This window comes from Falco rusticolus, chromosome 12, assembly GCF_015220075.1.
Source record: "Falco rusticolus isolate bFalRus1 chromosome 12, bFalRus1.pri, whole genome shotgun sequence".
Lineage (NCBI taxonomy): Eukaryota > Metazoa > Chordata > Aves > Falconiformes > Falconidae > Falco > Falco rusticolus.
In genome coordinates this window covers 33,744,601-33,772,186 of record NC_051198.1, presented here as the reverse complement: position 1 = coordinate 33,772,186, position 27,586 = coordinate 33,744,601, and the positions used below count along the sequence as shown (strand labels likewise).

General features: G+C 55.8%; 2 protein-coding genes across 9 annotated transcripts; one reads left to right on the top strand and one right to left on the bottom strand.

Moving 5' to 3' along the window:
- Positions 1 to 37: 37 nt before the first annotated feature.
- On the bottom strand, positions 38 to 25,554 carry KLC4 (kinesin light chain 4). Of its 7 annotated transcripts, none has more exons than XM_037405257.1 (17): positions 25,429 to 25,554; positions 23,810 to 23,966; positions 15,372 to 15,638; positions 14,943 to 15,173; positions 14,494 to 14,572; positions 14,178 to 14,403; positions 13,807 to 13,894; positions 13,326 to 13,427; positions 12,840 to 13,013; positions 12,577 to 12,676; positions 12,007 to 12,059; positions 9,221 to 9,288; positions 9,030 to 9,138; positions 8,067 to 8,216; positions 1,171 to 1,295; positions 996 to 1,053; positions 38 to 484 (listed from the first exon to the last, which is right to left on the bottom strand). In XM_037405257.1, exons 3-17 carry the CDS (start codon positions 15,618 to 15,620, stop codon positions 395 to 397), a joined length of 1,902 nt encoding a protein of 633 aa, XP_037261154.1. In that variant the 5' UTR covers positions 15,621 to 15,638; positions 23,810 to 23,966; positions 25,429 to 25,554; the 3' UTR covers positions 38 to 394. The 7 variants fall into 7 exon arrangements, 6 of the variants coding, with proteins under 6 accessions (XP_037261154.1, XP_037261157.1, XP_037261155.1 ...); XM_037405260.1 differs by having other exon boundaries at positions 8,094 to 8,216; XM_037405258.1 differs by having other exon boundaries at positions 23,810 to 24,029; positions 25,429 to 25,516.
- Positions 25,555 to 25,632: 78 nt separating this feature from the next.
- Positions 25,633 to 27,309, top strand: MRPL2 (mitochondrial ribosomal protein L2). Of its 2 annotated transcripts, XM_037405960.1 has the most exons (6): positions 25,633 to 25,911; positions 26,024 to 26,165; positions 26,240 to 26,355; positions 26,449 to 26,559; positions 26,902 to 26,975; positions 27,065 to 27,309. In XM_037405960.1, the coding sequence occupies exons 1-6, from the start codon at positions 25,671 to 25,673 to the stop codon at positions 27,275 to 27,277; spliced, it is 897 nt and encodes a 298-aa protein (XP_037261857.1). In that variant the 5' UTR covers positions 25,633 to 25,670; the 3' UTR covers positions 27,278 to 27,309. The 2 variants fall into 2 exon arrangements, with proteins under 2 accessions (XP_037261857.1, XP_037261858.1); XM_037405961.1 differs by lacking the exon at positions 26,449 to 26,559.
- The last annotated feature ends 277 nt before the right edge of the window (positions 27,310 to 27,586 follow it).

Below are 27,586 nucleotides of genomic sequence, written 5' to 3'. Positions count from 1 at the left end.
CGTCACGCGCCCACCCCCTCCACGGGACGAGCCGCAGTCGCTTCTAGGGTCGGTTTTATTTAATAAAATAAAAGTACAGCGATCAACCAACGCGGGGGATCAACCCATGGCCGCCCACGCTCCCCGGCGCCCCGCCACAGCTGGGGGGGGGGCGCCCGCCCGCCCCCCGCGTTTCTGCCTGGCTGCGTGTGCGGCTGGTGCAGCAGAGGAGCATGCGTGGGGGCTGCGGTTCCCAAACCTGCGAGGTCCGCCCGGGGGTGCCCCCCGCGGGGGTCCCGGGCTGGATGGGCAGACGGTGGCACAAGAGCCGATGATGGGGTAAACTGAGCGGTTGAGGTGGGGACGGTGCCGGGTGCTGCCCCGCGGAGCGGGGTGCTGAGGCACCGGTGGGGGGTCAGTTGGAGGAGAGCAGGGAGCTGTGGGAGGACAGGTCCATGCTGCTGGCGCTGAGGCCTCGGGTCTCTGCACGGAGGCCTTGGGTGCCCTGCAAAACATACCAGCCGTCAGCACCAGCACCCGTCATCCACGCCTGCACCCCAAAGGTGACAGCCCACCCCCTGCACCCCTTGCCCTGCAAGCCAGCCCCCCCTCAGTGCCATCACCAGCCGCATTAGGTGCCGCCTCAGCCCTCCCTGCTCCCGTCCTGTGGCTGGAGGGTCTGCCGAGCTGTGCAAGCTGGGAGGTAGCTACATGGAAGCAACACCTTCAGCTCTGGAGCTCTGAGCTCAGAGCAGGGGCTGTGCAGCTGCCCAGTGGGGCACTGGCCCAGGCCACCCCTTGGGAAGGCAGAGCAGCTCCAGCACCGCACAGCTAGTTGCAGAGTACAGCTGCATGGATGAATGCCTTCAGTGGGGTCTTGGGCACCACATGTGTGGCCCCCGCTGCGCCCCACGCCACCAGTGTTGCTGGCAGTGACCCCTGTGGCTAGCTGCAGCCACACAGCCCCATGCCAGCGCCTGTTCCTGTGCCAGCCCTGCGACCTGCCAGGTGCTTACCTCAAATGAAGCATCGCTAGACTTGTGCAGGTAATTTAATGATGCAGCTCGTTTCATGCTACAAGAAAGCAGAGGAGAACAGGTGTGATCTTTTTGTGCCTGACCATACCCAAACCCCCAAGGCAGCAGGGCTCCCACCCAGCCTGCACCCAGCCCTCACAGTCCTGGTCCCTACCTGGTGTTCCTGGGCTCCAGGGGGCCATTGCCCTGCAGTTTCTTGACCAACATCTCACTGCTCCTCCGTATCACATCCCGGATTTTCCCCAGGGAGCTGCTGCGCTGGAGCGTGCCACTGCCATCCTGGACACAGAGACACAAGCCAGGGTGACGGCTGAGTGGCACCGATCAGGCTCTGGCATGCTGCAGATTAGCGGCCAGGAACTGGGCTTGGCTCCAAACACGCTCTTGTGTGAAGGATTGAGACGTGGCCCAGGGCAGGGTTACTGCTCACTATGTGGCTCCTCCTATTTCTCCACAGGACATAATGACCATGGAGTCTGGGACCCCCACCACCATGGCCTGGCTCATCTAGACCGATCCTCCCTCCTGCCCAGTGCAAGCCCAACATCCAGCCAGCCGTGCTGGTGACCTGGTGTAGGTCAACAAAATGGCACTGGCATCCCCATGGCCCTGCTCCAACATGACATAGCTCCATCACCTGCAACAGCTCGGGCAGCAGCTATCAAGGAGGTCCCAGTAGCCAGGGAAGCACCAAGCCCAGGGGTACTTTTGTCAGGCCAGGACATGCTGCCAGGACATTAATTTCAAGGGCTGCCTCCTCATATGCTGCTGGCTGGAGACTATCCTCCTCCTCCTCCTCCTCCCCCTCCTCTCACCCTTCCTCACCATGCCATTGCTATTCCTCCTCTCCAACCAGCACTCATCCCAATGCACATCCCGGTGGTGCATGCCAGGCCTGCAGGCTCACTCATGTCAGACAAGATCAATCCACATGCACACATGGCCTTGTCCCACCTGTAACACCCCCAAGACAATTAGCTTTGAGCCTGCTGAGCAATTCAGGCAGCTCCATCTGGGATGCATCCATGTGGCTGCAACAACACTGTGTTGCAGAGCAGGCACCACTCTCTTCACTCCCACATCTTTAGCTGTGCCCAGCCCTGCTAGCTGCCCCAGGGTAGCACTTTGCAGGGGTGTCTTTATAGCTGCCTGCTTTTTCCATAGACCAAAACCAGCCCTAAACCTTGTTCCTCAGCTTGTTTCTTCCCACATGCCCCCCAAAAGTCCCCAGTACTCAGAAAGGCACTCTCAGCCCTTGACAGGCTCTAGCCCGTCTCTGCACTTAGCTCCACATGCACACAGGGTGCAGGCTGCCAGAATAATGCTACCTCGTGCCACTGTGGCACCAAGCTCTTCCCCTGTGGCCACGCATGCTCGCTGCATAAGGTAGTAGCACCACTGCTGCTGTGGAGTCACTTTTTCTCTGATACCCTGACAACAGCAGTCCTCCCTGCTCCTGATCGCAATGGCCACTGGCACATCAGGGCAGAAAAAGAAGGAAACATGGCAACCACAAGAGCCCTTTGCACGAGCATGTGGGGAGCCCCTTTGTATCTTTCTAAATGACCAAAATGCCACATAGCCCAGGCTGGCAGCAGCAGTTGTCCTAGGTCTGTCAATGCAGCCATGCAGCTCAGGGCCTCTGCCTTGGGCCAGTCACCCCCTTGTGCTGATTCCCCTGGGTTGTGGCCTTTTCCAACACTTCCCCACTCTGACTACCCAAAGCTGACCCAGCCCTAGACCTCTCTCCGACAGCTGAACTGGACTTTTCCTACCAGCAAAACTTTCTCCTGGTATTCATCTCACCCCTTCTTGGATAAGCCAAGCACATTGAACCCCTTCACTTTCTCACCAGGATGAGGGGTTTCCAGACCGGGAATCATGTGCTGTTGCTGTAAGGGATCACTCACTAGGAATGCAGAGAGCACTGAAAGTATTGACGAGGGAAACAGTTCGACTACTGCACCAGGCATCCTGCGCAGGTTGTGGAGGAGCTAGTCATCAGTATGTGGCACTAGCAAAGACAGGGGCAGGGTGTCTTTTGCCTCCCCACCAGACTTGAACTGGGTCACCACCCTCCCTGCAACATACTGGCATGCCAGGCACTGTTTCTTTTGCCAGGGCACACAAGCTAGGGCAAGAGAGCTGGACCATGGTACAAGGGCAGCAGGATCTAGCCAGGAAGTATGCTCTGGAGTCAGGGCTGGAGGGTGGAGCCACATTTCCCCAGTTGCAGTGATGCAGACTGACTGCAGACCAACACCAGAACCAAACGGTGCTGCATGCTGGGTTAAAAATAGCCTTCCTTTTCTTCCCACTCCCTTTTCTGCAGGGTTATTTTTAACTCAGGACATTTATGGGGCTTGGTTTACCGCAGAGCCCCCACTCCACTGCACCCACCAGGATGACAGCACTCAAAAGAAAAAGAAGCAACTCCAACCACCAAGCTGCTCTCCACCGCAGAGTGCTCTCCACCAAAGGCAGAGGACTCGGGCAGGATTTGGCAGCACACAGAGCTCAGCACTGGGGGACACAATGGGGCATTTCTCTGGCTAATGGAAACACCTGCTGGGGAAGGCCCAAGCTCAGATGCCCCAAGGCAGCCCTGCCACATATAACTACAGAACTGAGATTAGTAGCAACCCCAGTGTTGAGGTTAGGGAGAGGAGGCATGGTGGAGTTGGCTCCCTTATCTCCAGCGCTCAGCCTAGGAGAGGTGCCTGGGGGCTGCACATTCCCCTGCACACACACAGACACCAAGCACCCACACACCTGCTCCAGCAGCACGTGCACCCGCCACCCCAGGGCTGGCCAATGCTAGCCTACAGAGCATGGAAAGAAGCACAGGGCAGCGGTTTGGGTCTGTCTACCTTTAATCAGAGGTATGGTTGTTACAGCACCAGGTCTAGGACATGGCAAGGCACAGGGGCAGGTGGCACTGAGGCATGAATGCACCCTGCACTGGGGACTCACCACTCTCCAGGAGCATGGAGCAGTGCTGGGAGAGAGAGGCTGGGAAGGCACAGCCCTAGAGCACTCAGCCCTGGGCTCCACACCCCATGGTCCTGAGGACAAACCTCCTTTCAGCAAGCACAAGCTGCCAAGGGAGCAGCACGTGTGTGCCCCAAGGCCTCTGCACCACCACAGGAAAGCCAGGCCTAGACAGACACAAGCACATTTAGTATCATAACCTGCCTAGCAAGAGAGAAGCTATCTAGCTAAATAAATAAGGGGGTGCGGGGGTGTCCTGCGCTGGCCTCTGGGCTCTATCCTACTGGCTGCAGCCTCCCCAGCTTTCTTCCCAGATAGGACGGGCAGGGAGGTTCACTTTCTGTAGGAGGTGAGATGAGGGTGTCCACCCAAGGGTGCAATGCAAGGCTCACAGCAGCAGAGGTCTGGCACTGGGAAACGTCCCCTTTCCTAGTAGTGGCTGACAGCACCAGATCCTGTGCAGGCCTGGAGTCCCATCAGAGGCACTGAGACACACACACACCTCACATGCCTCTAGCAGTAGCAGGGTTACAGATTTCCCACCCACTTGGCTAGGGACAGCCAGACAGTGAGGCACAGCACCAGAGATTACACCTGGCAGCCCAGGGCCTGAGTTCAAGAATTTCCCTCCTCCACGAGCAACCTGGCCCCTTCTCCTGTGGAAACTTCCTTCCAGCTATCCCATCTGCCCCCACGTCCTCAGAGCACCCCAAGCCCAAGCTCTTCCCTTCCTCACACCCTCCTTTGCACCTCCTTCTTCTCCCAGCCACTCTGCTCCAAACCGGCCATTCCCCACATCTTGGCCACTTCTAATGGCCTGGGGCCTGGCCTCTTGCAGAAAAGTTTGGCTTTCTTCCTACTCTTCCTCTGTCTCCAAGGAACAGCAAACAATTTCACCCCTGCCTCTCCCTCTCCCAGCAGTCACACCTGGGGACCCTGGAGCAACAGGGAGCTGATTCACCCTTAATGCCACAGGCAAGGAACTTGGCTACAGCACCAGGCCAGGACGCTGTAACCAACCAAACATGCTTGTCCTGGCAGATCCCTCTTCCATGCACACAGCCCCTGGCAGTCACCCCCTCACCTCACCTTGGATGTACAGTAACTATGGGCCACTCTGCATTCCTGTGCCCCTGTGGAGAGATCCACGTGCTGCCCCTGGGATGCAGAGCTCAGAAGGAAGAGGATAGCGAGACAGGGACTGCCCTGTGCTGCAGGGAGAGCCCAGCTCACCGGTGGCCAGCGCAGGTTTGCTACAGGGCACTAACATCAGCTAAGCCTATGGGGAAGGAAACAACTGGGCATATGACAGCCTTGCCAAGGCCAGGCCTCTCTGTCCCAAAACAGCCCCCCCGCTCTTCGTGCCTCCATCCTGGCCTCTGCAGAGAAGGAGGAAAGAAGCTAGGAGGGTTGAGGATGTCTAGTGACGGTGGAGTCGGCACACTCGGAGTGAAGACAATCCCCCGCAGGCCTGGTCCCCAGGGATGTGCAAGGGCAGGCTGGGGGTGGGGGCACACAAGGGTATGGTGACCCGTCACCCTGGCCTGGGGGAGCGGGCAGCTCCTTGCAGATTCTTCCTGCTCTTGCTGGCCACGGGGCTGGAGCTGGGCCACGTGGCCAGACACTCCTCTGCAGGCGTCGCGGTGCCCTTGCGCGCCGGGAGGGTTGGGGGACTGGCGTGGAGTCCTTGCCGAGGAAGGAGGGATGGTGTGGAGGAAAAGTCGGAAGATACAACACAAACATCCAGGTGATTGCGGTGGAGGGGAAAGAGGGAGTCTCGGGAGGCATTTAAGCCTAGTGCACAGAGAGGAGAAAGACACAATTTACAAGGCCGTGAGGTTGTAGGTCACCCAGGGAGCAGGTGGGGCAGGGCCCAGGTTGCATGCAGAGACAACAGGCCTTGTCTGGGCAGGGGGGGAGTCCCATGAGGCTGAAGTGGCAGACTCACATCTTTGCCAGCACTCTCCAGCAGGCCGGCAGAACAGCTAGCTCCGGGAGGAACAGCCTGGACCTCCTGCTGTGAGGGCTCCCTGCTCCCAAGCCTTGGGCACAGGGCACCTGCCAAGGCTTCAGCGCCACAGAGATGGTGCCATCCCTGTTCTCACAGCCCCTACGCTGGCTCTCCCACCCCAGTTACCTGGGCAGCAAGTAGCTGGTCCAGGCCCCAGGGTGGTTCCAGAGCTGCCCTTGGCAGCAGGGCACAGAGGTTGCTGGCACCCTGGGGGGTCCCACGGCCCTGTCTGCAGCAGCTGACAGCTAAGGGATGGCAGCAGAGGCCGCCCTGAGGCAGCATATCCAAGGTCTCCAGACCAGCACAGGAAACAACTGGCCATGACAGACAGGAGCAGCGGGAGATGCCTCAGCCTTCTTATTCAGGGAGCTGCAGCCCAGTGCAGGGCTGCTAGCTGGGAAGAGGAGGCTGGCTATGTGTGCAGCAGGCTGGAAAAGGCACCAAGCATCACGTGGCAGCCACGTCCTCCAGGGTGCTGGGCTAGACCTCAAACCCTCTACAGCTGGCTGGGCCAGGGAGGCCCTGCTGAACCCCCTGGGGAAGGGTCATATGGGTAGGGACTATCCCCCTTGGCTTCATCAGGCTCAGGGAGAGGGTGGTATTGCCTGCTTGCCTTGGGATGATCAGCTCAAAGACTGTCAGGAAGGTCTCCCAGACCATCACCAGGGCAAAATGATCACCCAACATCAACCACAGCCAGGAGGAACCACAGAGAGACACCAGCCAGGACAGGCACCAGGTGATCCCAATCCAAACCTGCAGCCTTCCCTCTACTAACAGAGACTGCAAGGACCCAGGGTTGGTGCCTTGCCAGGGCTTAGGACCCTCTGCACTCCTGATGCCGGGACAGAGGACAGCTTTGTATCTGGCAGAGCTGCCAGGTCCCCTTGAAGCTCTGCTCTCCAGGTCCCCTCCAGCCACCTCCTGGGTACAATCCACAATCAAGAGAGCCAGCAGGCTTCAGGCTTGGGTGTTGAGGGGCTGTCATGGCAACAGGGAAGAGGAAGGGAGGGAGCTCATGCAGGTGGGGATAGAGCAAGAGCCAGGTGAGGAAGGGTTAGTGACAGCAGATGTGAGGGGGGAGCAAAAGACTCTGTGTGCTCAGTGTGTTGCCTGTGCCAGGCTGCAACAGCCCTGGGTACCCAGCTACGCTACACTCTCAACTAGTTTGCAGGAGGAATGGTAAGCATTAACAGCTCTAGCAGCCAAGCACCCACCAGCACCACGCTCACCTGCCACCTCTTCTCCATCCTCCTGCTTGCAGAAGGCAAAAGACACCTGTCCCAGACCTGGACTGCTACCTTCCTCCAAACTCAACGCTAGCGACCAAAGTATCCCTCAGTCTCAGAGCAAGCCTAGACAGGCCCGGGTCGCCCTGTCTGTGCCCAGCTAACACCAGCCTCTTTTGCCACTACTGGTCAGCCTGGCCTGGCATCCCGCAAAGACCTGCCTTTTATCACCTCTGCTTGGCCAGAGCCCACAGAGGGCATAAGACCAGGAGAGGGGAACAGCAAAGATGCTGGCTGCGGATTATTCCCATGCTCTGCGGTCACTCAGTCACAGACACACCAGGCACATACACACACGCACACACACCTCCCCAGGCTCAGTATCGCCTGTGGCGCAGGGCAGGACAGACAGCCAAGTTGCTCACAGAGCCTGTGTGGGCCTGAGATGGGGCCGACGCTCTCAGCCAGAGCCTCGAGACAGGGAGCAGCAGGGAGAGATGTTAATAAGGTTGCAAGGCTAAGATTAAGGGCAGGCCAGGACCAGCTCATGCTCTGCATTGCCAGGGCCTGGCAGCCCCCTGGAAGCAGGACCCCTCAGTCAGGGATATCTGGCCTGTACACCAGAATCCAGGCCCAGACACGCACCTTTGCGGGCTGGCTGGCTGGCTCATGCCAAGAAAGAGGGGAAGGAATTGTGCAGGGAACGAATGGAGGCAGACAAGGATGCCACAACAGGCCACGCAGGGACAGCACTGAGCCAGGCTGTCCCTTCCCTCTGGCAGCCAGCTGAGGCCATTCTTGATGGTGTCTTGTACTTACCCCGCTCCATTCCACGCCCATACTCACTTCCTCGCTACCGTCTGTGGCATTCTCGTACTTGACGCTGCTCCCCAGGCTCCGACGTCTCTCCATGCCATCGCCCTCCTTCAGGATCTCCACCACCTTTGTCTGGTTGATTGGGTCAATGCCCTGCAAGTAGAAAGGGATAAGGAAGCACCATGTTTTGCCCTTCTGTGTTGTTTCCCTCTAACAATCTGCTGTGCCATCACTGTCCTTGGTCCCATCCCCTCTCTTGGCCATTACCCCGTCACAGCCAAAACTCTCCAGTGTCAGAAAGATGGAACCAAATGCCATTCTGCACTTAGCAGTCCCTGTTTGGGTTCCCAGCTCAGTCACACACCACATCACCCCCCAAGACATAAAGACCCTGGGGGACAAGGGCTTGCTGCCCCCTCAAAGCTGACAGCTTTTTTTCCTTCACATTTTGGTGTGTGTGAAGTTTTCTGTCCTTCAGTCTTTGTGCCAGGTGCTTACAGCTCCTGCTTTATTATTTGAGGATTAAGAAGAGTTTAGGGTGAGAGGTACTCTAAGAAATCCCTAGTGTGTTCCCTGGACAAAAAATTAGTGGGAAGAAAACATCCCAGAGACTGCAGATCTCCCCAGTAATTGACAAAGCCCAGTAACCTGCCCTAACCCAGCTGTAGTATTTCTCCACTCAAAAGAGCCATGCCTTCTTCCCCACATGTACACACACTGACACCTGCTCCATCCACACATGCATGCATATGCACAACCCTGCACATGTACACGTGTGTACCCCTGCACAAACGCAACCCCAGCCACCAAGGCACTCTGGTGTCATGGGAATGCAAGCCAAGGATATCAGAAGCTGCAAGGCCCAGGAGAGTCCCTCGCCGCACCCCAAGCCAAATGCTGTGCCGTGACCTGCCACCCCAAGCCCCACAATGTCCCCTCCACCAGGGAAGGTCCCTCTGGGGTTACCTGCCGCCGAGAGCGAACCGCACACTCCTCCAAGGTCTCAGCTGCTTCTAGCTTGCCCTGGCGTCGGTACAGCGCACCCAGGTTCCTCAGAGTGGTGTTCACAGTTGGGCTGTAGCAATAGATGGAAGGTGAGCTGAAGCCCTGGGGCCACCCCACCCAGAGCCTACAGCTGCCTACAGAACCCCTCTTACCTGCTAACCTTACAGGCCTTGTACCAGCCGCCATACTCAGCATAGGGAGCACTGTCTCTGTGCTTGCTCTACAGGGTGAGGAGAGATGACAGTTGTTAGGCCCATGCCATTCTCTAGCCTGTGCTCTCCCTCTGGGGGCCATGGTCAGCCCCAGGCTGCAACCCTGCACCAGCCCAGCCTTCGGAAACACAATATGCGAAAGCAGTGATGAAGCCCACCAGGTTCCTGGAGGGAAAGCTGAAAGCCCATTTGATACAACAGATTTGGGCCACAAGTAGAAGTAATGTCCCCATCCCTGCAGGGAGCATAATCCCATCTCCTTGCCCCTTCCGCAGTACCAAAGGCAGCATGGACAACACAGCCCATCCTCATGGTGCTCTGGAGGACATGACATCCCGCCCCACCCACCCCCCAACATGCAAGAAGGAGAGGGGGAAAAAACCCACACTCAACCAACAAAAGGCCCATAAGCATGTCAGGCAGCGTGGGCACTAAAGCTCTCAGCCATAGCTAGCAAAGGAATCAGCCAGCCACATCCAAGTGCCCAGCCTTTGCACCCCAAAGCTGCCTGGTTTGCCCTGCCACAGCCAGGAGCAAAGAGGCTGCAGGCCAGAACAACAGGAGAGGGGGCAGAGCCTGATGCTCAAGGAGAAAGATCTAGGACCAGGACAACCCACTCCGCAGGGCAGCATTGCCCTGGGTTGGTAAGGACCATGGCACCTACAGGCAGGAGTCACCACTGCTGCAGCAGCAGGGCTGCTCGTCTGTGCATCCTGGTGCACGGTGAGCACTTTGGGGGTGTGCCATGCCCCGGGCTCTGCACTCACAGGACACAGGGGCTGGGCAGGAAGCCCCCAACTCAGCAGGGCTGCTCTCACCAAGCAGGTGCAGGGGGCCACTGCTCCACAGCAGGAGGTTCCCTCCCACAAGGGCTCCAGCCCAGAAGAAACTGTTTTCACAGGGACCACTTTTCTTACTCAGTCCCACAGCACTTCTCAGATCTTCACCCCACATCCTGGAATCTTCCTGAGCCACAGGCACATGCAGCTTTCCTTACGCCAGAGCCCACCCAGCCTGGGCAGGCCACAGGGACAGGAGAGCTCAGGACTCAAAATGCCTCTGAAGCTTATAGAGAGGCAGCCCTAAGAGGGCGGCTGAACCCAAGGGGAAAGATCTCAAATCCCCTGGGGCAGAAAGACCCTCACAGGCTAGGGCTGCCAGCTGTGCCCCAGGCCCTGCTGGCTTGCAGGAGCTGGCCTCCCCCTGCTGCCACTGAGAGCAGAGGGAAAGAGGGCTGAGGGGAGGGGAAAAAATAATAAAAAGTGAAGCTCTACGAGAGAGGTTTGATGCTTTTTAATAGGAGATGTGGAAACACAGCACAAAGCAGGGTGCAGCAGCCCCAGCCCCTGGGCCAGCAGTACAAGCAGGTCTGTGATTACTGCTGCCTGGCCAGGAAGATCACACCAAACCATGCCATGCCATGGGCACAGAAGCCTTGGGGACAGGAGCCCCAGGGGCAGGGAGAGGCTCAGCCCTTGCCCCAGGCTGTAAAATTAATCTCACTCCAACTAAGAACTCGGGTCCCTGAGCCTGTTCTCTTGCCCTGTAGCAAAGCTTGTGTTATCTGGAGCATAGCTCCACACCACAACTATCTGCTTTTGACCTCTTAATTCTCCAAAGATACCATCAAAAGTGTCTCAGTCCCAGAGGGAACAAGGGGAGCCTAGTCTCTGGTCCAACTTTGATTTCTCCTGCATAGGATGGTGCCGCAGCAAGTGTGATTTCTTTGCAGCAGAGCCTTCGTAGTGCAGCAACTGGAACAGTGCAAGGCAGAGCTGAGCACTGCCTGCACTGAGGACCCCACAGAGCAGTTCAGTGGGAACACACAACATGCTGGTGGGAGGCAGCTGCTAGTGCCCTGCTCTTAGGGCTCACAGGATAGGACTGCCAGCCTGCTGCCTGAGCCCATGTAGGGATGAGGCCTGCTCTAAAGGCAAAGGAGAAGGAGAGGCAGCGTCTGCTCCTACTGCAGCTAGAGGACCAGACCAGAGCCCTTCATTCTGCTGTTTCACCCATCTGCCAAAAAGCAGGTGAGGTCTTTGGCTTCGGAGAAGCAGAGACAGGACTCTGCTGCATTTATCAGCTGAGCACAGAGCAGGGCCTGGGCAACAGAAGTAACAGCTTCTTTGCCTCCCAGCCTAGTTGAAGGAGAGCACAAAAGTCTCTCCTCTCTGAGGCCAGCTAGGATGCAGAACAGCTAGGGCCTGCCCTTTGCAGAGATCTTTTTCAGGAGGTTTGGCTCCATTTCCTAAGAAAGGTGATGGCAGCAGTTTCTTCTTGACCTCCGTTTTCCCCCAGGCAGCCTTAGGGCTGCTTCAGAAGTGGGCTGTGCTCTGGGTACTAGCAGTTCTTTGGAACAGAGTGCCAAGGCCCTGCAGCACAACCCTCTGCCATCCACCATCTTGCATCATCTGCGTGCCCTAGAGGGATCACTAAAGCAAAAAGAGAGAGCATGCAGCCATGGTGGAGAAGCTGAACAATCCCCTGCCCCAGGAAAAGCATCAAGCTCTCTGATGGGCCTTCCCTTCCTGCTGCGCCAAGAAGCAGCCATGCTCTCTCCTCACTCTCCAGACCCCTCCTGGCCTTCATCAGTGGCCATGGCAGCTCTTCAGACTGCAGGAAAGGAGGGTCTAACTGTGAGAAGAGAGGATCAAAACCCTTGGATCTCCTTCCCCTCCTAGGGCTCTTGCTGCTGTCAACAGGCAGCACCACCAGCTCAGACTCACCTTGCTCATCTCCTCTCTCTCCTCCGCATGCATCCAGATTGGCTTGTGTTCATCTGTGTGGGGAAGAACGCAAGACAGCTCTGCTCGCCTCCTCACCCTGTTGCTCTGCCACTTTCACGGGGGCTCTGCCTCCTGCACAGCCCAGCACTCCGTCCCCAGAGCCAGCAACTCAGAGGGAAGTGACAAGGCATACAGAACCCCCCAGTCCCTGGGCCTAAGCCCCAAGAAAGGCAACCAACATTGCAAGGGCAGGACAGAGGAAGGAAGGAACAAGCCCTCCCATGGGGAAGTACCTGTGCCAGGTGTACAGGAGAAACTTCAGCCTATGCCTGGGAATGATTGTGCCACTTGCTATTCTACCTTTTAACCACAGCTATTCCCAACTCAGCAAAGACCAAAAGCTTCTACAGAAGAGGTGGAGCAGCATAACACACTAGAATGGCAGTGTTTCAAGGGCAAGGCATCCCATCCCACTGCCAGGGGGATACCAGAACCAGCCAAGCCTAGGCTGAGAGCAGGAGACCTAACTGTTCACCCTTCCCCAGCCCCAACAGCTTCTACTGTACAAACCATCCACAGAGCCAAACTCCTTCACGTGAGCACGGGTAAGGATCTCCTTATACAGCACCTCTGCATCTTTGTATTTGCCTTGCTTCAGGTAACAGGAAGCCTGCAACAAAGAAAACAGCTCCAGCCCCACTGGGCAACACAGATTAACTCTGCCCCCTCCCTGCCTCATAGCTATCTCTCTGCTTCTTCCAAGCACCAGGCAATGCTCACCTTTCCCATGGCACCACTCCCTGATCCCACATGGCCTCTCCCCAGGATCTTACCAGGTTGTTCTTGGTCTTGGCCACATTGGGGTCATCAGGACCCAGGCAGCTCTCGTAGATCTCCAGGGCCCGGCAGTAATAGTACTCCACCTCATCATACTTGCCCTGGTTCTGGCACAGCAGGGCTAGATTGTTCAGCTGCTTGGCCACATCAGGATGGTCTTTGCCTAGGACCTGGGTAAACAAATGAGAAGCCACAAAAAGTCAATGCATAAAGACTGCAGTGAACTCCTGGCACTAGTAGATACTGTAATCCCTCGAGGACATGCCTATGTCAGACAGGAGCCAAAGACTAGGGAGGTACAGAGGAGAAACTGCAGCTTCCACCTCCTGCAGGCCTCTCTAAGGCTGCAAACACTGGAAAGAGAGGAAAAGTGGTGGCAGAATCAACAGCTGGGTAAGTCCTGGATCTCCCAGGTGCAGTGAGGTAATGCAGGAAAACCCTCAGGGAGAGCTGGAAGGAAGGAGAGTGTGGGAGACCAGTACCTTCTCACGAATCTCCAGGGCTCGCTTACACAGTGGCTCTGCTTCTTTGTACTTCCCTCTCTTGCCATAGAGAACAGCCAGATTGTTCAGAGTCGCTGCCACCTGCAGAGACATAAGCTTCTCCATGAAACAAAGCAGAATCCAGTGGGACCAAACAAGAAGTGCCAGCAGCAGCAACAGTGACTATCCCATCTCCTTCATGCCTGTACTACAGCTGCTTCTGAAAAGAAGGAGGTCTAGAGGCAGAAGGTCACCCTGCCTGCATCACAGAATCCAGGAGAAGCTAACTCCTGACAGGCCATACTGACTAAGACCGCAGGAATTAATGAACCAGTAAAACAGAGCCCCACATCACGTGAACAGCATCCCTCACATCACAGAGCACACTGTCCTTTGTAGTCCAGCTGCAGACACACCATAAAAGGCACCATTCTAGAGCACCCAAAGGTCAAGGGAAGTGACTGAGATAGGAGACACTCACCGCTGGGTGGTCTTTGCCCAGAGTCTTCTCACGGATGGAAAGCGCATCATTCAAGAGGTGTGCTGCCTCTTTGTACTTATTCTGATCCCTGCAGTGCAAAGTCAACCGGTTATTTGGTGTTTGGACACCACAGCCCATAGCAAGCAAAACTGCAAACAATAGTCCTCCTTCCACTCATACACAGCCCCCACAGCTCGTTCATTTCTCCATTCCTCCTAGTTATATTCGGACGTTTGGTTGTCCAAATACCTTTTTGAAAGGCAAACCACTGGAAGCAGGGGGAGCTCCACGTTACCAGTAAGTGCTGTCCTGGTAAATGGGAGAGGCAGAAAATTCTCCTGGCCCAATCCTGCCCTCCCCACCATACTCACCTGTACACTAGCGCCAGGATGTTCAGCATAGTAGCCACATCAGGGTGATCATGGCCTGATGTCTTCTCCAGGTCCTCCAGCGCTTGCTTGCAGAGCGGCACAGCCACTTCATAGCGTCCCTGTGATGCGTACTGGATGACAAGGTTGTGGAGAGTGCGCAAGCGTGCAGGAATCTCATAGCCTCCCTGCTGGGCAGCTGCCACTGCACTGCTGTGCTGGTGGGGCACTGCAGGCACAGAGGAATAAACAGGGACACAGTTGGCACCGCAGGCTTGAACAGAGACAGCGAGTTGACCATGCATGAGCAAACACTTACATCCAGGACCATGCTCCTCCTCCTCATTCGGGAACAGATCATCCAGAGAGTCTTTGGCGGAGTCACCCTCCTTCTCCTCCTGAAAGGATGAGAATCGCAATACTGTTGGTTCTCAGAGGAGAGAGCAGCAGCTTGCACTGAGTCAGCTGCCAAACTCTCCTCCCTGCTGCAGCCCACCAACACCCCCAGCTTCCCCTGTTGTCTCTGCCACCATCTTCCCCCAACACAACAAAACTAACAAAGCCAGATTTCCCCAGCACATCCTGCCATGTTATTCCATGGTCTTCCAGAGACTTTGTGCCATGCAGGCTCCCTTTAGTTACAGGTGTTGCTGTGCACAGTAGCTAGGAAGGGGCAAAATCCAGGGTAACACTATCACTTTTAGGCAATCCTGCTGGTCCAGCCTCGCCCACCCTCAAAGATGGCTGTTTGACAGGACTAGGGCATACCGAAGGTGAGACATCCTCATCATACTTCTTCAGCTGGTTCATAAACTCAAGGTGTTTCTTCTCCTCCTCCAGCTGAGCCACAGTTTGTTCACTGCGCTGCAGCTTCTGCTGGGTGTTGGCAAGCTCGTCACGCAGCCACTGGTTCTCCTGGCACAGTCTCCGCACCTGAGCACGCAGCTTCTGCTTCTCTGACTCCACAGCATTCAGATGGTTGGACAATGCCATCATCACCTTATCAAGAGTCCCAGTCAGTAATCACCACAATCCTGTACCTCCCCCACATGCATGCTTAGGGCTCACCCTCAGAGCCACGTTGGCCTTCTACACTCAACCCCTTGCTGTCCCCCTGCAGCTTATGGGGAATGGTCACATGCCCACCTTCCCCTGTAAGCCCTGGGTAACGCCTAGGGGGTCACCCACCACTCTCACCTGAGCTTCTCCAAGCCCCAGTTCAATCATCTCCACTGACTTGCGGAGCAGGTTGGATTTCTCATGCACAAGATTGGCTTCTTCATCTTTCTTCAGGCACTTGATGGTCTCCAGTAAGCTGTGCAGGATGGAGTTGTGTTCATTCTTGAGTGCCTCCAGTCCCTGCATCACCAGCTTGGTGTTGGAAATTATCTCCTCTTGGCTCAGTTTGTCCAGTTTCTCCTCCCTTGGGTACACCATGGTGGACATAGTGCTGCTCCTGCAGCCCTACAGAGAGAGAGAACCTGAGCACCTCAGCGCTGTTTCAGGGAGTCACAGCTATACAAAACTGTCACAGCCTCCTTCAAACAGCCAGAGACAGCGTTCAACTGGTTGCCTACTCTAAGCCCTTCCCCTCTCCTCTTGGCTGCAGACAGCTGTCAGGGCACATGTCTCTGCTTTTGTGGCACAGAGCACTGGCAACCAGTGCAGGTGGCGCAGGTGAACAGGAGACAGAAAAGGCTAAAATCAGTGCTGACCTCCAACACCCCCACACTCCCAGCAGTGAGGAAAGCTGATTTAGCTTCCATTTAAGAACACAGATTTGTAGTCAGCAGCTGGGGTTGCGATGCATACACCTCCTGCCCACAGACCACAGATGCAAGAAGGCTGTCAGAGCTCAGCACCTCTTCCGACGAAGAGAGGGAACAGAAAGTGGAGGGATGCCAGCTCAAAGCTTTCTGCTTTCTCAATAGAAAATCTCCTGGAAGAGCATCTCTCAGACAGGGAGGCATCAGTGGCTTTACCGGGCCAAACAAAAAAATTCCCTGACCAGAAGAGTATCCCCAGCAATGCTAGCCCCAGCACAGAATGGCCATTGTGGCGATAAGGGACATAACACCACCAGCATGAACTGAATCATGCCTGCGTGGGAAAGCTTACATACACCAACTGCTACAGTTACACTAGTGTAACCCTTGCGTGGGTGTCAGCTTGAAACACTAACAGCTTTCTCAGCTTCATTTGCCCTGCTGCCAGCCCAAGGACTCCTCAAGATGACACAAGGACTCTGTACTCCTTCCCAGATACATCACGGGAGAGTACCAAGCTACTGCCTTTGCACAGGGACACCAAGTGCTACAACCCACAGTGTTAGCATGGCTGCAAGATCCCTGCATAGAAAATCCAGGAGCTAGGAAAACACAGGGGCCAGAGGGTGAGACCTAAGAAGCAGGCAAGACCTCTTATAGCAGGTTGACAGCACCCTCGCTGCTCCACAGCTCACTCACCCAACCCTCTCTCAGCCTCCCCCCTCAGCTGAGCCACCCCAGCAGACTCTTCACATTACTCACCAACAGCAGAAAGCCACCACCCACCTTGCCATCGGTGACTCCAAGGCCAGCCTTCTGCAGGGCTGAAGGCAGCCAGCCTGCAACGCCCTGCGCAGGCAGCTCCTGCTGTGCCCAGAGCTGGTGGGAGGCACTGCAACCTGTGCACCCAGGGCCCTGCTGCCAGCGAACTGGCCACCTGCCCAGGCACTACGCAGGAGGAGGGAAGCACCACCGACAGATTTGTCTTTGTCCTCCTGCTGGACCCACCTCTGCGTGGTCTGAGCTCTCTGTTCACCAGCAGCCTCATGCCTGGTTTACTGAGCGAGCACAAATGCTGCCTCAGGTACATGAACAGAGAGCGCACAGCTCCTCTTCTTGGCTGGGCTCCTTTCCTCCCCACCTGTGGACTCTGCCCAGGGGGGTCAGGGAAACCCCCCAGCTCAGCTGCCACTACCCCTGCCCAGGGTAGAGCAATAGAGGGGCCCAGTTTCTTCCTCCCTGCAGCACTGCAAGTGAAGATGGCAAACAGTGCTGGGGCAGTTGCTACAAGTACACACATCCCATTATACTCACCCATTTCCTGCTCTAGCCTCACTCTTCCAGAAGTTTCTAGAGTTGTTTTACAGGCCCGAGCTCTCCTCTCAGCTACTGTTTGGTTTCTGTTCCAGCAATGCACTTCAATCCCTCACAAAGGGCAGCAAACTCTTGATAACACAGCGGGGACTTTACTGAACCTCAGCAGGGCAGAAACACTTCACATCTCCTGAAGACTGGGTTCCTGTTCATGCCTTTGAGCAAGAGCCGAGTCCTGCCCCACCTATCCCAGAGTCATAACACTGACTTCACATTCACTCCATGATCCACCATCAGCACCAAACCCTGAGCCATATTCACTATATCCTTCACTTTTGGGCATCTGCCATGCTCCACATGCAGTTACCCTGGGCATTGTGCATCTTACACTGAAAAGTCTCATCCAGATTGTGACATATTCCCAGTTTGCTTTACAGACCATATGAAAAGAATGGCATGAAAAACCTCACTAAGATCAACAGAGAGGGCACAGGCTACAGTTTTGAAGAAAAGAATAGGTCTTTTGAGAGTTGGCTGCCACTCATATCCTGTCTTCCAAACTGATTCTCCAGGATCTGGCATCTAAGTGTTCTGGTCCACGATTCTCCCGATTATTCTTTTTCCTACCTTTATGACACATCTGGGGGAGTGATCAAGTGCTAAAGCAACATGGGAAGCCCTGCCTAAGGCAGGGTTCTGCAGGTGACCACAATTCAGGAAGAGATGTGCAACAATTCCCAACTCCAGAGGAAGAGGCTGGCAGCCCAAAGGACACTAGCGCTGCCATGTCTGGCAAAGCACTGCTCTCCTGCTCTGAAATGGCTCCAGACAGCTTTCCAGGAAGGTTCAACAGGCACTCATCTGCTTACACAAAAGCCAAGGTAACAGCTGCTAAAGGGTTAAATGTCCCCTGTCTCTGGTTTCAGCTCATAAGGAAACACAGCCCCAGACTCAGAAATGAAGATCAGGAAATGAGAGTCCTGTGGAGCACAGACAATGCTCGGGACACAAGGAGACCCGCAGTGCAGCCTCATACCCAGCATACAACAAAACTCGAGCTCTGCCCTAAGGCTCACACAGCTGTGCAGCACAAGTGCCTCTTCATCATCTGTCCCTCTGTGTACTGGGTCAGCTGTGAAGTGCTGACAGTTTTCATGGAAGCATTACTTATGTAATACAGAGATCTTGCTGCCATCTTTAAAAATGTACAATACAAAAGCACTGGGAAGAGGAACATGTTACAAATCATGATAAAAAGCCACCAGAGCTTGCACCTTGCTAGGTAACAAGGGTCAGACAAGACCCAGATCCACAGAAAATCAGCTTCATTTATTCCACTGTGCACAGAACTGTTCCTCAACTGAGAAATCTCCGAGCTGTGTGTTAAACCACGAGTGCCTCTTCTACAGCAACATCCTGCCTTTCTTCAGCCCTTCCAGCAGAAAAAGCTTTGAGCATTTTGCAGTCCCCATGATCAACTTGTTTTTCAGAACTGTAAAGATTTCAGACAGAGAAGGGAAAATAATTCAAAATGTCCTGACCCACAGCACACCACACTCATCCGACCCTGCAGCTACATCCTCAGATCCTCAAGACATACCAGTACAGGCCACTCTTCTCCCACTGGCTGTGCAAACACCTCTACACAATCCTGGTCCTTCTCCCTTAAGACGACATCCTAGAAGCACAGCTCAGCTAGATGCCAACATGCTTCCGGTGTTCAACAGTAGAAAGGGGTTGTCCATGCTGGACACAGGGTACAAAACCCAAGAACCACACATGGGCCTTTCACTTCCAAGTACCAATAAGAAAACAGAAGACTGCAGAGAAGTCACTTCAATGATTCTACCTCTTGCACAGCAAAGAAAACCAACACACACTGGTGGGAGCTGAATTATCCCTCCAAAATGATATTTTTTTCCCCCTACAGAGCCTTATTCCCCTACAGAGCTTTCCCCAGGCAGGTCAACACTCAAGTGCCCAGCCCTTCAGAGAGGAAACATGCTCTATGGCAACCGACGCCAAGGTCAGGCAGGCTGAGGCTGCTGTATAAGCACTCTTCCTACTCCCACACATTCAGTAAAGGGCACCAAGTGTCCTTTATCCAGGCAGAAACAAACTCAGAGGTTCCTGCAGAGAGGAGGGGAGATACCACCATTTGCCTTTGGCAGGGGGAGGTTCAGACTGGAATATGAAGAAAGAATGCTTTTCCAACGAGTTCCTCAGGAGATGGAGTCCCCAGCTCCTAGTTTATCCTGCTGCATTCATCACTACTTTGCCGGTGTCACAGCCCAGGTCTCTCCACCAGACATTTCTGCTCTAGTTGGCATGTCTTCCCTATTTACACTGAGCTGCTAGAATAGCCTGGCTCTCCGGCAACACCCATCTCCCCTCCCCTCCCCTGTTCCCATTTGGAGGACTGCTGCAGGAAGACAGGGAGGGAACATGCGTGCTCCAAGTTTTGTGGCAGTTGCAGCCATCAACTGGGAATCCATCAGCTAGCACATCCTGCCAGGCAGAAACTTTCCTCCTGTACTCAAGTGCATAACTGGGAAATCACTGAACATCAGCAATTTCAGCAGCTCACTTTTCTGCCTCTGAAAACTGATCCCACATGCAAGAGCTTTAAGAGGAAAGACCTGGAAGCTTCACTGCTTCTACCTTAAACCCACAACAGAAACAAGGATGCTCAATGGGCCTAAGTGAATCTTAAAGCTTCGATGATGATGCCTAATGCTAGAAGGCTACAGAGAGGAAAAGAAAAAAAAAAGCACCAGAGAAATCAGGTGTCAGCTACAATAGGACAGAGACTTCAGGTCTACGCACCCCTCAACAAATTCAGTTCACTACAGGGTACCATCACAACTTGAACAAGCAATACTGTCAAAACAATAATTGAAGCTTCCCTCAAACTGCAGATGGCCTGCCAGCACTTTTTGTATAGAAGTATGCATAGATTTTTAGCAGCAAACTGTTTTGTAGGAGAAGGAGATCTAAGCTGCAGAAAACCAGCTGGGTTCTAGGAAAAAGCTTCCTGTGGAAAAAAGAGTAAGTCTGACCCATAGCAAGAATGACTGATCACATTTGGGAGAGAGACAGCAATTGTAGCATTTAGAAATTAAAACACAAGGCTTAAAGTCTTATTTTAACAATAATTATCCCAGTTGCATGCTGTGAGATGTGCTTTCACTGCCTGGAGAAATAGCAAAGTTATGTATTTGGGAAGCAAAACAACCTGATAAAAGTAGGGAGTCGGGTTTTTTTTCCTTTGGACCGCTGCCAGCTCATTACTGCCAAAAAAGGGGGCATCTAGAGCCCCATCTTCTGCCCAGTTTTCCCAACCCCAGCCTCCAGCCTGAACCTTTCTTGCACTGCAGACAGTCTAGAAAGGCAAGCCAACACAGAGATGACTTCACGTACCATAGAGACTGTTGTGTTGCAACTTTCTTCCTAATAAAAGAGCCTGTCTGTTGTATTACTTGGAAGGGATGCCTAGAGGTCTCTCAGAGGTCCACCCCCTCACTCAAAGCAGGTATCTGTATCCAGTCAAGAGCTGAGTATCTCCCAAAATGGAGATCCCAGAAGCTCTTCAGACCCCTGTCCCATGGCTTAACCATCATCACATGGGAGGGGAAAAAAAAATAAAAAGAAAAAACATCCTCATCTGAATTCCTTAGATAAACTCCTTATTACATTTGCCTTTACTGAACACCACTTCAGGACAAAGGGGCCAGGCACCACTGCTCTGGAAACTGACCCTAGGCCCCCGAGGAAGAAAAAGCAGCATGTCTCCTTTCAGCAGGGTCCCACAAGGACAGGATCCCTCTGTCCCAGAGCAAGAGAGGCAATGCAGTCCCCCTCCAGCAGCACTGGAGGCAAGGAACTGTCCCACCACATTCTCCCACGCCCCAAAACCAGGACTCTCCTTAGCATCCAGGCATCCCCTTGCACAGTTTTAAAGCTGATCTCCAAGCCCAGAAAGGCTTCACCCAACCAGCTTCCCCAAGTTTTAGTTATGTGTAACTCAGTACAAGTTGACATTGCTGGAAATAGTCCAGCCCATCCTATCCCCTGGACAGGGATCAAGGCCAGGCTTGCTTCTTTCAGCAGCAGCTGACACATGCCAGCTCGAGCTGAGCATAAAGCTCCAGGGGTTTTTCTAGATGCTGGAAGGCCTGTGTTGGGGAAAGTCTGTGCTAATCAGCAGGCTGCCTGCAAGAGCCCCAGGGGCTTTTAACTAGGACTAAGAAACTAAACTCGCAGCTCAAGTGGAATGGCTCCACCACAAGGAGATAGGAAGCTCCTTTCATGCTCTTTCCCTTCAGAACTGAACACTCCTCTCTGCCCTAGAAGCTTCAGCTCGCCACCACCTACAATCTCTAACAGAAAATGCACCTTAGCATAACCTTCCTGAAACTTACGGCAAAGGTGGTGGTAAGCTGGCTTTACAGGAACTTGGCCACAGTGACTCAGGGTTCATATCACTACAGAAAGCACATATTCCCATCGTCCTCCCGCTTTCCAGCCCACAGCTCGAAATCCCAAGTCAAAAGCTACTGGTTCTGATTGACCAGAGCAAGCAATTCCTCTGTTACCGAAGCATGATCCAATTCCAATAAGCATATGTGCTCTGAGAAATACAGAGAAGATGGTCTGGTTGACTTTGTATCAGATCGCTCATTCCTTTCAAGACCAGAAAGGTCTTACAGACATTGGAGGCAACAAGGGTTAAAAAAACCCACAAAACAAAACAAAACCAACCAACCAAAAAAACCCCCCAAACCAAACAAAAAACCCCAAACCAGCACCGACAGGTGCCATTAGCAGAAAGCCATTTTGCTCCTTATTGCAGTTCATGCTGTTTACAACCCTGGCTGGCCAGAGAAACACGCACCTTTCAACAGGCCATTAGAACCAGAACAGCAGTCTTCACCACCCCCACCAGCAAGCTTATGCTAACACCTCCAGATCAGCTGATAAGACCTCGTTTTGAAACTCTTGCTCATGTCTGCAGCAGCTCACCAAATCCATTATGCATCTGCTGTGCCTGGGACTACAGTGGAACAACACTAAAACCTGTTTCCAGGCTAGCGGAGACAAGAGCTAAGCAGCTGGAATGAAGCCAGGACAAGCATCTCTTCCTAGCCTCAGAATCTGATTGGGAGTCTCACTCTTATTACAAAAGACAGAGCGAGAGCCATTATCTTGGCCTGCCAGCATGAAGTAGCCAGTATTAAAGCAGGCAGAATAATTCCCAGGAGCCAGTGCCTCTGCAAGCATCTGTCTAATGTGAGGGCTATGCACTGGATGTGCCTCAGGAGTGCAGGAGATGGCCAGGACACAGCTGGGACCAGCAAGTGCCCTGGATCCACTCTGAGTGCCCCGAAGGGCTCTAGAGAGCCCACACTCCCCTCCATGCTGTTACTGGGGCAGCTGCAAGACTAAGCTATTATTTCCAGAAGCAAACAGGTCTTGTAAACCATAACAAGGCATCCAAATTCAAAGACAAAGCTCTACCTGCATAATAAGCAAAGGATCTGTTTTACCTCTGGCTCCCCCCACCAGCTGGAGCTCTCTGAGGAGCTATGTGGCTCTCTCCTATCAAATCAAGCCTTTATCCAGCAGCTCTGCCAAGGTCAAAATCTTGCCACATGTCCTTTGTGCCCTGAGAGCCATTTTGGTATTTGGAGTTAATGCTGTTGTTCCTACCTGGACATTCCTCCAAAGCAGATGAGAGAACATGCACTTCCTGCTCCTTTTGCCAATTACAGCAAAGCTCAGCCATGTTTATTTACCCTGTGTCTGAGCTGGCCAGATCTTTGACCCGATGTGTGCTGAACACCACCCTCCTTCCCCTCATGCAGTGGCGTGTGCTTTCTGGAACGGGAGCCAGGAGATCAAGGGCACTAGAGGAGACCCTAGCATAGAGCTGCATGAAAGAGCGAGATGCCAGCTATTCCAGACGCAGGGAAGGCTGCAGTTGCTGGTAATGTGCCTCTGCCTCCCACCATTGTGCAAATTCCTCCTGGCTGCCTGGCCAGAGTATTCAGCTGAAACGCCATCCCCCAGCCCTTCTTCAGACACCTCCTCCCAGATGCATCCTCTCCCTCCTAGAAGCTTACCAGCAATTGTCCCCCCCTGCCCCCCACCCTTAGTAGGGTGCATCTCCACTTTGGAACAGCTTAGTCAGCAGTTTATTAATGGGAGGAAGGTTTGTGAGGAAACAAGGTTTTGAAAGTTTGAGAGCCATTGCTGTGTGCTAGGAGCTGCCTCCGTCATAGTTTCTCTGGCTTTGTCTGGCAGCAGAAGGCACGCCCGCTGCATATTCTCGGGATATGCAAGCCAGAGACACCCCTTCATCCCTCCTCAGTATCACCATAGAGAATTTCTGTGCCCACCTGGCCGACTGTAAGCTTTCCAAGGAGAAAAGTTTTTGTCAGCTCTGCTCAAAATTGCACTTCAAAGCGGTCCTTTGTTACAGGACGGCTGGGTGCCCTGCCCGTCTCAGTCACTGGATGGGAATCCTCCCCCACCCTCACCGCAGAGGAGCGGTACCTGGCTGCCTGCAGCGGCTTGTCCAGCGTTGGCACTCCCGGAGGCCCCAGTGCCACGAAGCACAGGCCGCAGCGATGCACGGCTCCCACGGCGTCTGCTGCGCTGCCCTCCAGTTCTAGCAGAAGCGCAGGCACCAGGCACTCAGCAGCCAACCACACTGCAGCAGGGGGAGGGGAGGAGATGCAGCCAGGCTCCAGAAACAGGACGGTCGGACGCTCTCCTGGGAGCGCAGAAAGCGCCACATGCCAAACCCTGAGCTCCCTCCTTGGGGCCCAATGGTAGTGCGAAGGGGCAGAGCTGAGCCCCCAGGCTGCCACTACACACTGCCCAATCGCTCTGCCCCCAAAGTCACCCCTGCCCTACACCCAGCTAGATCTGCTCCATCCTACACTCAGTCTTGTTGCGAAAGGTTTTACATCCTGTTTGGCACCATCCTCACCTGTGTCCCTGCTGCTGACCCCATCCCATCCCCTAAAGCCAAGCAGGTAGAGCTGCAGAGAACCCTCCAGCTGTGGGATTGCTATCACTGTGCCAGCAGAAATGGCCAGGCACAGGACAAGATCACTGGGCATCCTACTGTGGCAGCACTGCACAGTGCAGAGCTGGGCCAGGCATTGCCTGGAAACGTTCATTCAATCTCTAGACACCTTATGCAGAGAGACGACAAACGCCACAGCATGCAATGTAGCCAGTGGATTGTTGCTACGACCATCCCATCTGCGGTAACAGGCGACCTTCTCAGTGCTCTCTATGATGTTTCGTGAGCCTCTGGAGGCATGCTGCCCCAACTACCTATGTCTGCCAAAGCCAGTGCTTCATCAGGATTCATGTCCCTCCCTACAGGTTCCCGCAGAGGTGGAAGGGGGTTGGGTGTCCCAGGAGGAGCCCAGCCATGCTGACACACAGGCTCTCTCTTGCCTCATTTCACAACACATTTCTTCACTAAAGCATCCTACTCTTCTCCTTTCCCAGGTTCTGGAGGGCAAACCTGGCTACAGGGCACACCCGGCTAAAAAAAATAACGCAAGTTACACAGGAGGAGCGCAAACACATACTATTTATCTGACACTGAAAGCCATTCCTGGCAACGAAGACACCACCTAATTATAGAGCAGTGAATCCTGCAGACTGTGCCTACAGAGCAGCCTGGAACTGCCAGGAGTGGGCCTTCAGCCGGTCCCACCGCTGCCACCAACGCCCCCGCCCCGGGGCTGCGGCCTCCTCCAGCCGGCACAGCACGGCCCGGCACGGCCGGAGAGCGCGGGCAGCGAAGCAGCTGGCGCAGCCCCAGGGAGGCCAGGGCCGGCCGCAGAGGGCCGGAGCCCCGGCCAGCTGCTCGCCCCGCTCCCGCCAGTCCCCAAGGCCGCAGACCCAGCGGCCTCACCGCTCCTCGGGCCCGCGCCCCCGGCGGGCAGGGCGCGCTGCGGCCCCAGAGCCACGCCGGCCCCAGGCCCGGGCCGAGCCCCGCGGCGGGGGGTGCCTGGGGAGGCCGCACGGATCCGGCCGGGCCCCGCGGGGGCTGCCCGGACCCTCCCCGCGGGCCGGCTGGGCCCGGGGCGGGGAGAGCAACAGAAGCGCGGGCGCACACGACCACCCCCAGGCAGCCCCGCCCGCCCAACCTGCTCGGAGCGAGGCCTCGATGGCGGTCGCTGTCCCGGTCCGCGATCGCGGTCCCGTGTGCCGGGACGGGAGCCTGTCCCCGCCCAGCCCCACCCACCTCCCTCAGCGGCGCAGCCCCTTTAAAATGCAACATGGCCGCCACCGTGGCTCCGCCGGCAGGAGGGCGCCCCCTTGCGGCGACCGCGCGGCGCTTCCGGCCGAGGCCCTGCCCCGGCCCCGCGCAGGCACCGGGCCGGCAGCGATGGCGGCGGCCTTGTGCCGCGCCTTCAGGGCGCTCCTGTGGCCGGCCGCTTCGCTGCCCGCTGGGCTGCCCGCCGGGCCGCCCGCGTCGCTCCGCCTTCCGGGGGGCGCGCTGGCGGCTGCCTGCCGAGGGTTGGGCGGCTCGGCGCCGCGCTGCACCACAGACCCCATGTGGAAGTGCCGGATCAAGTACACGGTGCGGCCCGTGGGCATGAAGAAGACGGGCGGCCGCGACCACACAGGTGGCAGGACGGGCAGGGCCCGGCGGGGGGCAGCCGGGGGCGGGCAGGGCCCGGGGACAGCCGGGGGTGAGCTGGGGTCAGGCCCACCTGCAGCCGCTACTCTTTTCTGCAGGCCGCATCCGCGTTCGGGGCATCGGCGGGGGACACAAGCGGCGGTACCGCATGATCGATTTCCAGCGGCTGCGCTACGAGGAGGGCGCCGCGCCGCAGCCCTTCACTGAGAAGGTCATCAACGTCCGATACGACCCTTGTAGGTGAGCGTGAGTTGTGGGCTTGGCCCCGGGCAATTTTCCCTGGGGGGACCACCCACCATGAGTGCCCTGCGCAGGTCGGCTGACATCGCCCTGGTGGCCGGCGGCAACCGGAAGCGTTGGATCATTGCCACGGAGAACATGCAGCCAGGGGACATCATCACGAACTCCTCTCACATTGGCAGAATGGCAGGTGCATGCCAGGGCCAGGGATGGCCGCGCTGGCCCTGCCAGGGATCCATCGGCTGCTCCCTGCCCAACTAACTCAGCAGCTTCTGTCTTGCAGTGTCAGCTAATGAAGGGGATGCCTACCCGCTGGGGGCTCTGCCTGTTGGCACGCTGATCTGCAACCTGGAGAGCCACCCTGGGAAGGGAGCGCAGTACATCCGGGCAGCTGGTGTGTCTCTGGGAAGAGGACCCAGTGTCTGTAGCCATTTTCAGCTTGGTGCAGATGGAGGGCGGGGGGGTGCACCACCCTGGGTGGCCAGTGACAGGGAATCGCTGTCTCCTCTCCTCCCCGTGTTAGGATGCAAAACAGTCCTCCAGAGAGGTAAGGGCAGCTCTGCCCCATTGCTTCCTGGTGATGTGTTGAGGCCCTGTCTTTGGGAAGCAGTGCTGCACAAAGGGCACTGACAGGGGCTTTGGGAAGTTCCCAGCATGGGACTGCACTTGCCACACGGTAGGATACTTGGTCCTGCTGCTCCAGGCAGCTAGCTGCCTCCTCTCTTGCCTGCTGCAGGGACTTGTGGGGTGCTGCTGAGGAAAGTGAATGGGACGGCCATCGTGCAGCTGCCCTCCAAGAGGCATATGCAGGTAGAGGAGCCATGCTGTCCCTGACCTGGCTGCCTGGGCCTGCAGCCATATGTCCCCAGAGAGGCCTGCAGCTCTTCTCTGTCCCCTAGGTGCTGGAGACTTGCGTGGCCACGGTGGGCCGTGTGTCCAACGTCGACCACAACAAGCGGGTGATCGGGAAGGCAGGCCGGAATCGCTGGCTTGGCAAGCGCCCACACACAGGCCTGTGGCATCGCAAGGGTGGCTGGGCTGGGCGCAAGATCAAGCCTCTCCCGCCCATGAAGAGCTACGTCAACCTGCCGCGGGTTACAGCACAGGAGTGATGCTGCCAGCCAATAAAGTTCTCCATACCACTGCCGTGTTCCTGCTGCCTCTTCTGCGCGGGCCTTAGGGGATGGGTTTCCCCAGCAGGCTCATTTGGCTGCGTGCAGCCCCTGGCGGGAGTTGGGCTGCCCTGGCCTGAGCTTGAAGCGGATGGGGGTCTCGGGGGGGGGGACGGGGGGACGGGGGGGTCAGGCAGCTCTGCACAGCCGTGCCGAGGCTGGCCGCGGGGCTCCTCTCCCGCCTTCCGCGGGCAGGGCAGTGAGGGCAGCGGGCGGCCGGGCCGTAAAGCGACCGCTGGTGGGCGCGGT